General features: G+C 36.5%; 1 protein-coding gene across 1 annotated transcript; it reads left to right on the forward strand.

Moving 5' to 3' along the window:
• Positions 1-5,211: 5,211 nt before the first annotated feature.
• Positions 5,212-9,746, forward strand: LOC104222493 (glycosyltransferase BC10). Its single transcript, XM_009773721.2, has 2 exons — positions 5,212-5,865; positions 8,889-9,746. Exons 1-2 carry the CDS (start codon positions 5,338-5,340, stop codon positions 9,525-9,527), a joined length of 1,167 nt encoding a protein of 388 aa, XP_009772023.1. The 5' UTR covers positions 5,212-5,337; the 3' UTR covers positions 9,528-9,746.
• Positions 9,747-12,552: the final 2,806 nt, after the last annotated feature.

Here is a 12,552-nt window from a genome sequence, read left to right on the forward strand (position 1 = left end):
TAGAAAGTAGAGGAACTAAGATTGTTTTCCAATAAGATTTCCTTATGTATCTTCCTCCATATCAAGTTGGTGTGTTCTAGTGGGAATATCAGGAGGTTCTAGTGGAATTTTGAGGGTGGGATTGTTTGCCGGTAATAGGAATGTGGACATCTTGGGATTTTGTTAAGTTAGTGGAAGCTAGAGAGAGACAGAATTATACAAATGTCAGAAGCACTTTGATCAAGAGGATTTTGAGGCTGGTATATCACCAAAAAGTCTACCTAAATCTCACAAGAACAAGAAGGGATATGACGTTGCTCCAAGAGCCAGAGTCGAAGCCAAGAATTTCAATTTTTGTGAATTTTGAATTTTAGAATAAGAATTTCAAGTGCCAATAATTGAATTCTTAATTTAATATTTGTATAAATTTAATAAAAAATTAACACAAATATACTATATTTAAATTAAAAACTATTGAGTTTGAGCTTCTAGCTCTATCCCTGTCAAGAGCCCCTTTAGTGAGACTAGCAAAGAAGGGTAAAACAAGATCCAATAAGTTTTGATAATAATCATGTGCAATTCAATGTGCGTGTGGTACTTAATTAATCTGTATGACAAAGAGAAAAATCAAAAACCTTTAAGCAACACGCGTTATTGGGGCCATCTCTTTTTTTAAAAATAATGTCAAGTACAAAAATGCGTGAGTACTCTTACTCCACCACCTTTCTTGCTTTTATTTCGTATTAATAAATAACAAATATATATATATATATATATATATATATATATTTGAGTATATTTTTTTCTCATATCTTATATGTGCAAGAAATTACATGCTTCAAAGTGAATTATGCTCATAACGTGCTTCTAATGTATATGAGCAAGTTTGGATAAAAGATAATAAAAAAATAACGATTTGACACAAAATAGAAGTGAAGGAGTAAAAGTGGGAGCTCGTCTATGCCCGTTCATCGCGCTTGGCTTAGACGATCTAGAGGAGACAACCACGTGCAATACAGTGAAGTATGGCAAAGGTACTGATCACTTCGCAGAGAAAAAATAAAAGACATGAAATCTCGTCTATGGGCCGCGCGAAAGTTGACGAGCCTTCCTGTTTTCCTATGATTTTGGATTGCATTGAACGAACCTCCACCCTACATAGGTCAGATAAATATATTCTAAAGTAATTTATGAGAGGTTACACAATGCTTTTGAAGACAAGGAGACGCTAGGAGCAAGATGAAGGATTTGGCCTAGGGGTGTGCATTCGACTTATCGATTCGATTTTGACCCTTATCGATAATTACTTATCGATTATCGATTTGTACATATGCTTATCGTTATCGTTTCAATAAGGTTTCGATTTTTTCGATTTCGATTTATCGATTTTTGGGGCTTATCGATTCGGTTATCGATTACACGAATAAGAAAATTTACGGGATTCCACGGAAAGTATATTGCTATAAACACGCTTAGCTAATATGGACAAAAAGAAGCTAAAATAAGACGAACACCGTTTATAACATAAAAATTGTGTCAACATGCACATGCAACGAAACTAAAGTAAGGGATCAAATGTATACCACCAACACTCCAACGGTATAAAAAAAATAAAAATACATCATCTCACGACTAATTCTATTTTCTATTAATTTGAACTTCATTCCCTTGAGCTTTAAATATGATCATTCCTTAAATGTGGTAGATCAAATAATAGGGTTAGAGATTTAGGGTAAAGGAAAGTATATTATAGAATAAGGGTAAAAAAAGAATTTTTTTTTAGTATATCTTATCGGTTTATCGATCGAAGAGGACAAAATCGAAATCGATAACTCGATAAGGAAATTTTGAAATCGAAATCGAAATCGATAAACCGATAACAAATAATCGATTCGATTTATCGATAAACCGATTCGAATGCACACCCCTAATTTGGCCACAAGTTTTCCCTTTCTTCTTCCTATTTTCCGTTGTTGGATATGAATTATTATTATTATAATTGTACATACTATTATGAATAAATAAAATTTCTCTCTAGAGTTTGGATGGAACCTTTGTAGAATGAATTTTTATTGCTTTTTAATATAATTGAGTCTTTGAATTGTTTTACTTGTTCAATTATATGCTTAATTTAGTTAGTTGAAGGGCCCTCGATTAACTGTGCTTTTACGTATTGATCGAGAGAGAATGCATATTTATGCAGCTATTGAAAAACGTCACTCCTAGGCAATATTTTAAAAGGCGGGGGTGTGAGACGAGGCGTAAGCCCTGAGACTTGGGGCGTAAGCCCCACAGATCTTTAAATTTTACTAATTTCAAGAATTTTAAGATAGTATAAAATAAAAAATAATTATACGAATTACATTAAAATCAAAAAATTATAACAAATAATCTATTTAAAATATTTATAAATTATAATTCAACCATGAATAATACGAAAAGTATGACATATATCATAATATGCAAATTAGCTGCAACGTTGTTACAACTCAAACATCAAAAGTAATGTATTCGATACGAAATTTTATACGTATCTCTTAAGGAGTAATGAATCTTGAAAGAATTTTGATATTATAATTTGATATTTTTTAAAAAATACTCCTTTTATTTAATATGCTTTTTATTTGAAAAAAAACTTATATAAAAAGATAATTCACAACTTAAATATGATTCTCTAGCATCATTTATTTTTAATTTTGAACAAGTTAATAAAGTGACACATAATTCACCATCCAATACCATGATAACTAATTATTTGTAAATAGTTAATAGTTAATACTAAGTTTTTAAATTAATAAGTATTGTATCACGTAAACATGAAAAAAAAACATTTAGGAAAATAATTATAAAAAAATTATGGACTATTATATAATAAAGACATAACAAAAGTTAATAAATAAATACTTTTTAAATGAAATATTTATTTAAAATTTACTATCATAGCAGTCTTAGTGGATAACGTGCAATAATTTTTATTCTAATTATGACATAAAATACTTTCAACTTAATCATTTATGATTAAGAAAAAAGTAACTTTGAATAGTCAACGATTTATTAAGAAAACTTGTGCATTTACAAGGTTAGATGCACACAATTACATAAAGTTCTATTAGGCGAGCCCACTACGCTGGGCAATGGGCATGTCCGGGGCGTAAGCCCCAACGGCCGAGGCATAAGTCTCATGGAACTAAGCCCCACACAGAAGCCCAGGAGCGTTTTATGAGTGCTCCGCCTTGGGGCGAGCCCCGAGCGAGTCTCAATTCTGCCTTTTAAAACAGAGCTCCTAAGTATATAAGAAATCATTCTATGAGGTTAAAAGCATAATTAGATAATGAAGCTTTGCCGTGGTTATGGCGAATAGGGAGAAATTGCCATCTATAGTAGTTCGAGATTGTAATTGTGATTGCTCGAGACAGAACCACGATAAGTAGGATGCTTACGAACAGTAGAGAATAAATTGGCGAAATTATAGGTGATGTAACAAGAAGGATTTCGACAATTGGAGAAGTCATAACTCTAGGCCTCATTTCGCTTGAATTCACTCATTTCTCTTTAATTGATAATTTTTGCTGTTTTTCTAGTATTTATTAGTTAATTAGTCTAAAATAAAAATGCAATCTTTATAACTAGGAAATTATTTAAATTTGTGTCTTTTTTTGTGATGATGAAAAGTTGTAGCTAAGCCTTAATTCTTTATGGATTCAATTCCGTACTCTAAGACCAGATTATATTTAAAACATCACGTATTCTTTTTAGGACTAGAGTTAGGCATCATCACTTTCATTTTATTGAACTTATTAAAAAGTGTGTTATAAGTTTTATGATGATCATAAGATTTTTAATTTTGCTGGTTCTTATTTTTTGCATGTTTGTTGATATAATAGTACACCACACTTTCCTCGTTAGTATTAGTAAAGTAAGATTAGGCCTTTTTATTTGCACTTTTCCATTTGAGGATTATATTATTAATATACATAAGCCATTTGTATATACCTTTATCAATTAATTATAATTAATTAATATTTACTCTCACATCAACTTATCACTTATTTATAATAAACTAACACTAATACTTTCACTTTCCCTATTTATGTGATATAATTTTTTTAATTTTGTCTGAAAAAGAATGATATCTTTCTATATTTAAAAATAATTTAATTTTATTTTTTTTACCTTTAATGAGATGCTTTATACTTAAACACATATCTACAACTTGTTTTAGAATTTAGACCATTAATAAAGCCATTCTTCCTTTTTTAAATTATGTATCCAATCAAACATGACCACATAAAATAGAGGAAAAAGGTTTAATTTAGTGTAAATATTAAGTGAGAATTTTTTTTTTACTTTATACATTGAGTATTCGAAATTCCCTCGTCCAATTATAGCATGTTTGGTCAAGTTTCTAAAATCAGTTTATTTTGAGAAATGCGTTTCTCAATTTGGTTAGAAGCAATTTGTGTTTGATTAATTAATTTGAAAAATACATTTAACTCCCCAAAAAAAGCTTGTCCAAATAGACTATTTTTTCATTCCTATTGCTTCACCACCACCCCTCACCCCACCACCCACCACCCACCACCCACTCACCAACTTGAGGGCATCTCTGTGCGCATGTGATGTGCCAACATTCCCAAACACGTTCTCACCTTATTCTTTAGATCTCCGTCAACCTTTGCTGCCACCTTTGCAATTTCACCATTTACCCTTATTTATGTGCTCATTCCTCCATGAAAATCTGCCCATTTCACTGACTGCATTTCTTTTTTCCTTTTTTCTTTGCCCCTTCTTTTTCGCTTTTGGTTTGCTCGCTCAGCTTTTCCTTTTTTCAGTACATACTCTCTTGTCTAAAAATTCACTCCTAATACTAGTCAAGATTAGACCAAATAATCATTTTCCAGCTTTTCGACTTGACATATTCAGAATAGCATAGCCACCAATAAAACTTCCCTAATTGACAGATTAGTCGTACGTTCAATAATTCTCTTAATTTCTTCTTCAGCTGAAGTTTCCAAATTAATCTGACTCTGTATTCAATTCTAGACGGTTACTCTTTTCTCTATACCTTTTATAACTTCTAATCTTTTTTGGTAAACAAACTTGTGTTGCAAGATTTACTGGCCTGCTCTTCTCTTTTCAGCAAAACCCTACTGTTTAAAAAGCTCCACTCTTTGGTTTGAAAAGGGTAAAAAGTTTGGAGCTTGGTTCCTATTTTGCTGTTAAAATTGCTGTTTTAGATCCTGGGTTTTGGAAAAAGATATCATTTTGATGATCTTTCCCTGTAAATTTTGATGTTAGATTGTTGATTAGATTTGGTTTGATAAAATCCCTAGAAGGGAATCTTTGATGGTTAATTAGATGCAATCAAGAGTTGTTGAAATGGAGGAGAATAAAGATCCATTAGTAGTTGTAGGTAGAACTAATCACCCAACTAGGGCTTTGCCACAGAGGCTGCTACAGTTGCTGATGCTGTTTTTGTTTTTGTGTTTTACCTTTTCTGTGGCTAGTATTTATATGATCAAGTACTTTGGATTTCATAGCATAGTTCCTTCAGTAAAGCCTAGTTTACAGCCATGTATTGAGGAAGAATCGAATAAATTAGAGCGCTGGATTAATCCTCCGTCTAATTTGATGCATACTATGTCTGATAAAGAGTTGTTATGGAGGGCTTCTATGGTGCCGCGAATTAAGAAGTATCCGTTTAAGAGGGTTCCCAAGATTGCATTCATGTTCTTGACTAAAGGACCATTGCCGTTGGCGCCTATTTGGGAGAGGTTTTTTAAGGGGAATCAAGGACGTTATTCAATTTATATTCATTCATTGCCCTCTTTTGAGGCTGATTTCCCGTCCTCATCGGTGTTCTACAAGAGGCAAATTCCCAGTCAGGTATTTTCATGCATATTTTGCCTTCATTTGTACATGTCTTCTGTATCAATCTATACCTTGATATTTTTCTTGGTTTATGTTTGTTTTTGTATCTTTTAAGTTGAAAACCATGTGCTAACTTGTTCCCGAAAAGGATATGTGGCTAAATATGTACTAGATTGCATTTTCCCTTGTTAGACCAACTCGTGCATCCTTAATGACAGGAACTTCATTCATTCAAGATTCCTTTTTTTTGGTGTTGAGGGAACTCATCTATTCTTCATGACCATAAAGTCACTCCTAATTAATGTCTAAGTTGGGCTGAAGCCATAAAAGGACCTCTGGCTGTTATGATCAATCCTACCTTCGCTTTGCCATTACCGGCGTGGAATATATCAAAAATAATGTTTTCCTTTGATATGGAAAACCCCATCTTCTAAACCCCTCTAAGCACAAGAGTCAGCAGTGATCCTTCCCAGCTTGCTCCACTGGTAACCCAAAGCTCCAAACTCAAGGTTGAAGGTGGAGGGTCAATTCTGCTAGGCTATTTGTATTGTGCTTGTAGTAAGAGATAAATGTTTTTATTTGAAGTTGGGGCAAGCATATCTAAGTCTTATGGAAATGTGGTAGTTTGTTGGTATATCATGATGCACCCTGCAGTCATTTTTGGGTGAAACGTATATGTGTATCTAAGGTGGAAAGCCAGATCAATCAGCTAATATTGTAGTATAATGTTAAAGACATGGTTAATGTATGTGGTTTTTGTCCTTGTATTGTCCTCTTTGCAAACCATGTGAAGATTGGATTTTGGAACACAATTTTGCCAGCTTCTTCAAGGAGAGCTTTTGACATATATGCAAATTCTCTTTACAAGTATCAGTTCAGTTCCATGAGCACAGATCTAATAGTGGAAGTTGATCGCTGGATAAAACAATGATAACTTGATCTTAAATGTGTGCCATCAGCATGGGATTAAGTGGGAAAGCAAATAATGTAGAAGTGCTTGTTTGATATCAACTGCTCTGAGATCTTATATCTGATAGTTTGAACTAGTTACTGCAGGGGCCTTAGTTTATGAATAAAAACCTGAAGAACAATTTAACCTTTTCAAGTCAGCTGGATATCATTCATGATTTCTCTTCTAATAAACTAGTATGAACTAGCAAGGTCTGTACTGTAATTTTGTTGGACAATTTCTATCAACAAGTCATGCAGAGTCGCTTTTCGCAGTTTCCTACGAGTTTCCATCTCCTTACCATAGTATTTCTAGATACAGTGTGGATGTTTCTGGATCGAGGGTACTTGCATTGGTGTTCTTGTGACTCACCGTGCATTTGAATATATGGGCAACCAGATTTGAAAGTAATGGAGTGATATGGTGTGTTACATCATCCTTCAAGTTGTTCCCTGTGAATAATATCTCAGGAGCACATTTGCAGACCTGGAGTGTAATTGTCTATTCCGGCACCCCACTTGGTTATTGAGATAGAAGTGGGTGACTTGGCTTCTGGATTCTTGAACCTGAGGGCTTGCCAGGTTAAGTTAATGCTGAAAATCTGGTTGAAGAATCCTGATTTAAGTTTAGGACGGTCTGCTCTAGTTTTATGTATGTGCTGTTGGCTGTGCTCTAATAATAAGTAAAAGCTCAGGCAGCCTCTTATCTCACAGTTTTAGCTTCTAAAGTTGTTTCAAATAGCACTGCCAAGGGGAAGATTGTGAAGGTGAGAACTAATGTCAAGGATCTTGTTGCCTGAAAAATCTTTGCGTCCCTAGGAGCTTATATTTCTCACATTTTTTAGTCAACTCATCCTAGATGTGCCACCGAATATCATTATCCTTGTGCTAACCTAAGTTGCTCGGACTCGGGTGCGGGCATCCGATACGGGCACGGATCCGAGTGTTGGATTCGGCAAAATTTAAATTTTAAGATTCGGAGGTGCGGATCTAGGTATGGATACGGGTGCGGGGATTCGGTTAAAAAAATTCAAAATTATAAAAAATAGAGCTATAAAGAGAAAAACTAAGACATTCAAGGCCTTCCACCAGCTCTCCATCTATATCGCTGCTACTGTCCACCGGAAGTCCTAACTCAGAACACGACCCCTTGAATTCTTGGTTTTTCCGAAACACAAAGCAACAAATATGAGACAAAAGTACTACAATATTGAAGGTATGCCATTTCTCATATCTTAATTCTGTTTTAATTTTAATTTGAGAAATCAAAATCTCAATTTCCCCCCCTCAAATTTGTCGATGGACTCAGGTCAAAGTATCCGAAGTTACCCGTGTCGAGACGGGTGCGGCACCAAAAACGAAGAGTCCGCGCAACTTAGGTGCTAACACTTGCCGGTTTTAGTTTGTATGTTCTGCTTCCTGCATTCCTCTCCAGTGATCTGAGCTGTTCTCTTTCCCATAGGTAGTAGGAAAAGTGAGCAGGATGATGAAAAGGGAAGCTTTTAAAGTGAATTTAAAATATTGAAAAGGCTAACAACTAAGCATTGCCAGAGGATTAAGTATGCTGTTAGCTTTCATGCTTGAATGTTCAGTATAATTTCATTTGTAATTCCGATCATTCAAAGCAGATAATGATGGTTATGCTGTAACAAGAACGGCATAGCACTCAGCTTGCTAAAAGAAAAGCAACTTAGCTTGCAAACAAACAGGATTTTCTATTATAATATCAATCCTCTTAGACGGTCTTGGAGACTACTATCACTCCCTCTCTCAAGTGTTGTTCTTCCTTAAGTGCTCCTAGTGAATGATAGTGCAACGAAGTAGCAGTTTGTTGATGTAGCTTGCTTCAAAAACATTGATAAAAGTTTCAGAGGATAGTGCAAAATTTTTCTCACTATTTTGGTGTTCTATTCATCTTCATCTGCTGCTAGTTGGTGTTCTAGTTGTTATCTCATGTTCACTATGGCTGTCTCTTTGGTATGGTTTTGCTCGTTCTTACTTCACTAGAAACTGCTTTAAACGTGTTTTTATATGGAATTGGCTTAGTTGTGAGTAAGTTGCTGATGATCTTGTAACTTTGTTCTTCAAAGGTGACAGAATGGGGAAAGATGAGTATGTGTGATGCTGAGAGAAGACTCATTGCGAATGCATTGCTTGACATCTCCAATGAATGGTTTGTTCTGCTTTCCGAGTCGTGCATTCCCCTCTACAATTTCAATGTCATCTACAAGTACATAAGTCAGTCAAAGCATAGCTTTATTGGTGCATTTGATGATCCTGGACCATATGGAAGAGGTCGATATGATGAGAATATGTTGCCCGAGGTTAACATTACTGACTGGCGCAAAGGATCACAGTGGTTTGAAATCAATAGGAAGCTTGCTCTTTACATAGTTGAAGACACAAAATTCTACCCCAAGTTTGCGGAGTTCTGCAAGCCAGCATGTTATGTAGACGAGCACTACTTCCCGACTATGCTAACTATTCAAGCATCAAATCTCTTGGCAAACAGAAGTATAACATGGGTTGATTGGTCGAGGGGCGGGGCTCACCCTGCTACATTTGGAAAATCAGATATCACCGAAGAGTTTATGAAGAGAATGTTGGCAGGGGGTAACTGTACTTATAACGAGCGAAATATATCAATGTGTTTTCTTTTTGCAAGGAAGTTTGCACCAAGTGCTTTGGAACCTCTGTTTCTGCTAGCCCCAACATACTTAGGTTTCTAGATTTTGTTGAAATCTAATTTTGTTGTATAATTAGATAGGTTATACAGTTAAGACAGGGCTCTTCAGAATTTCTTGGATCATTGCATTTTTTTTTTTTTGCCCGCGTGTTGATATTGTTTTTGGATTGCTTTACTGATACTGTTTTTTGGCCATTTCCAACCTTGAAGCTATAATAGACATGTACAGGCATCAGAGGTTTTTGGCCTAAATTGCTTCGTATTTCCCCCTATACTCTTCCAATTATTCTTAGTGTTGATATTTTTATGATAGCTAGAAGAAAGCACATGCAGTTAAATAATGGAAAAAACTTGCTCTTACTTGGTGTTTAGGTCACTCTAAAGTAGCATGATGTGTTTTTTACATGCATTTTTGTTAGTTAATCATGTTTAACTAATGTGTAGTTTTACCTTAATTTATAATTTAACAATAGTAAAGTAATGTGGTGTGGTGTAGACATCATATGAGTTTTTTTTTTTCCTGATAATTAACTGTGATAGATACAGCTAGATGAAACCAAATTGAATCTGATTGAAAAAAAATACAAATTGAAGCTGGTGAAGTTCTTGTAATAATTGGGCTACAAAAAGAAAATCTCTCACACACGTACGAAAGTTACAGAGATTCAGAGAGAGTTGGAACGTAGAACGTAGAGAAGCAAACTTCTACAACGCTGCGTTCCGGTTACCAATTGGGTTAGGTGGTGGGACGAAACGTAAAGAAAGGTGAATGTACAAAACGGTAAGTGGGAAAGATACCCTTAAATACACTAATGTCTGTTTGACTAAAAAGAGTTGGGTCTTTTTATAAACTAACTGAATAGGAAGATTCGAGGTAAATTCTAGTCAAAAATAATTCATCATAGATCTAAGACAGAGGATAAGAACAAGCAAGCATAGCTGAACATAAAATTTAACCATAGTTATAACTGAATCCCGTAATATAAGAAGAGGATGGTGATTTACATAATATTGAATAACAATGAAGAATACATAGATAAAAATGGTCATCGATCTTTAACAAGGCTGACCCCCATACATTTGACATGATGAGGCTAATGTTGTATATTGAGGATCTTAGCTTCCTTGCTTCTTTCTCTTTAGCGAGGAGAAAGAGATGAAGATCCTTCTTTTCCGAAAAATGTGTCTCTGTGTGAGTTTGTTTCAACCCCCTTTTCTTCTTCTTCTCACTTAGTTTATATACTAGGTATCCTCATTTATCCAACAGTCATTAGCCAAGTACCTAAGCCATTTGACTGTATTACTGGTTGACCCTCTGAAATGTCGTAACATCCAATTCGCCGCTCAAGCATTCTGAATACACGACCTCGGTCGTGGCCGAGATGTGCATCGTTATAGCGTTGTATGGATACAACTTCGGCCCAAGTGACTTTTTGTCGTTCCTCTTCACGCGTATTCTCATCTGGTCAAATTTTGACCCATACAGTTAGTCCCTCAGCCTATTGGGGTCGTCTTTTGGCGAGCTCGATGGGCGGACTCTGTCGATTCGAAAGTTGTGAGAAATCTGAGCACTTTATGCGAGAGGCGAGTACCTCCTGGCGAGGTAGCGACGTGACATTTCGAGAGTTGTATCAGACCGTCACGTCAGTTCAGAATGTCATTAAAACTCTTCATGCGTCATTATGTCGCACATTTTCTAGGCATTGCGTCGTTTCCCGTGCCCTTTCCGTTTTCAAAATGGCGGCGTTTGGTTTTCCCGCTCAGGGTATTTATATCCCTATAAATAAGGAAAAATCTTACGTTTGAATGTTATACTTCCCAATCGCTCAAGAGAGACTTTTGCAACTTTTCTTCTTCCCCTTCAGTTTCTCACATTTCTTTTTCTGTTAACAATTCTTGTGGCCGCTACCTTTTTCCCTTATCATTCCAGATTTTCGCAATCAAAGAAAAAATGGATAGTGCATCCTCTAACCTTGATAGAGCCGTTGGTGCTCTGGTTCCGAAAAATGATATACCCCTACTCAAAGAGGGAGTGGATCCGACTGAGGACGAGAGTTTTCCGACGGTAGATGAGGTAGTTCCCCGCCCAGGGAAGGCGAAGACTGACTTCAATAGCCCTGCTGAGGATGAGCCGGAACCTATTCTTTCTATGATGGATGCTGCAGCGCTCACGGTGTTCAAAGCCAAATGGGGAATCCCTGATCACATTGAATTGGTTCCTGCGGGTCGTGACATAGTCATATACACCGCCTGGGATACTGTGCGTTCTATGCATATCCATTTGTCATTGGATACATGCTTCCCCTTCCCTCCTTGGCGGTGGACTTCTACCGCTTCTACGAGGTGTGTTCGGCTCAACTCTCTCCATACGTATACAAGCTCTTCCTTATGCTTATCAAGTACGCGGAGCTGGCCAATCGGGGAATTTCTGTACAACACATGCTTCACCTTTTTGTCCCCCATTTCATAGGAGCACGATGATTCACATGCGTCACCGTAGAACCAAGGGTTTGGTGGTGAAGATGGATGATAAGGCCAATCGCCACTTCTGGGAGAACTTCTTCTACATCTGAACATAGCACGTGGTATCGAACCCTGCGGGGTTTTCTAAGGCGTGGAATTTCGCCCGTAGGTCTCCCATTCCTTTTATTACATTATATTTGTTTTTGAACGTGGTTGTTGTTCGTCTCCCCTTAGTGACCATCGAGTGTTTTCTGTTTCTGCAGCCGAGAGGGTACCCCCTCTGCAAGATGCCAATATTCTCTAATGGTTGAGCTCGATTTTGCCCCATACGATGGGGATCCGCGAATGGGCGCCTTTCCACAAGATGTTTGGGCGCAAACCTTCCGCTGGTAAGTCGACTTATTTCGCCCCTACTTGCTTTGTTCTTTGCTCCGTCTTTTTCTTTATCTAATCTTTGTTTGGTCGATTCTCATATTGGTAGGTCGGAGAGGAGCGAGAAGGATAAGGGGGCCTGTCCTTGCTTTCCGTCAACCAGTTTTCTCTTCCCGGCCCATACCAAGGGTAACTGTGGATGAGGGCGTCCAAAGTTTGGTTGCTCAGCGGAC

The sequence above is a fragment of the Nicotiana sylvestris genome, chromosome 8 (genome assembly GCF_000393655.2).
Source record: "Nicotiana sylvestris chromosome 8, ASM39365v2, whole genome shotgun sequence".
Lineage (NCBI taxonomy): Eukaryota > Viridiplantae > Streptophyta > Magnoliopsida > Solanales > Solanaceae > Nicotiana > Nicotiana sylvestris.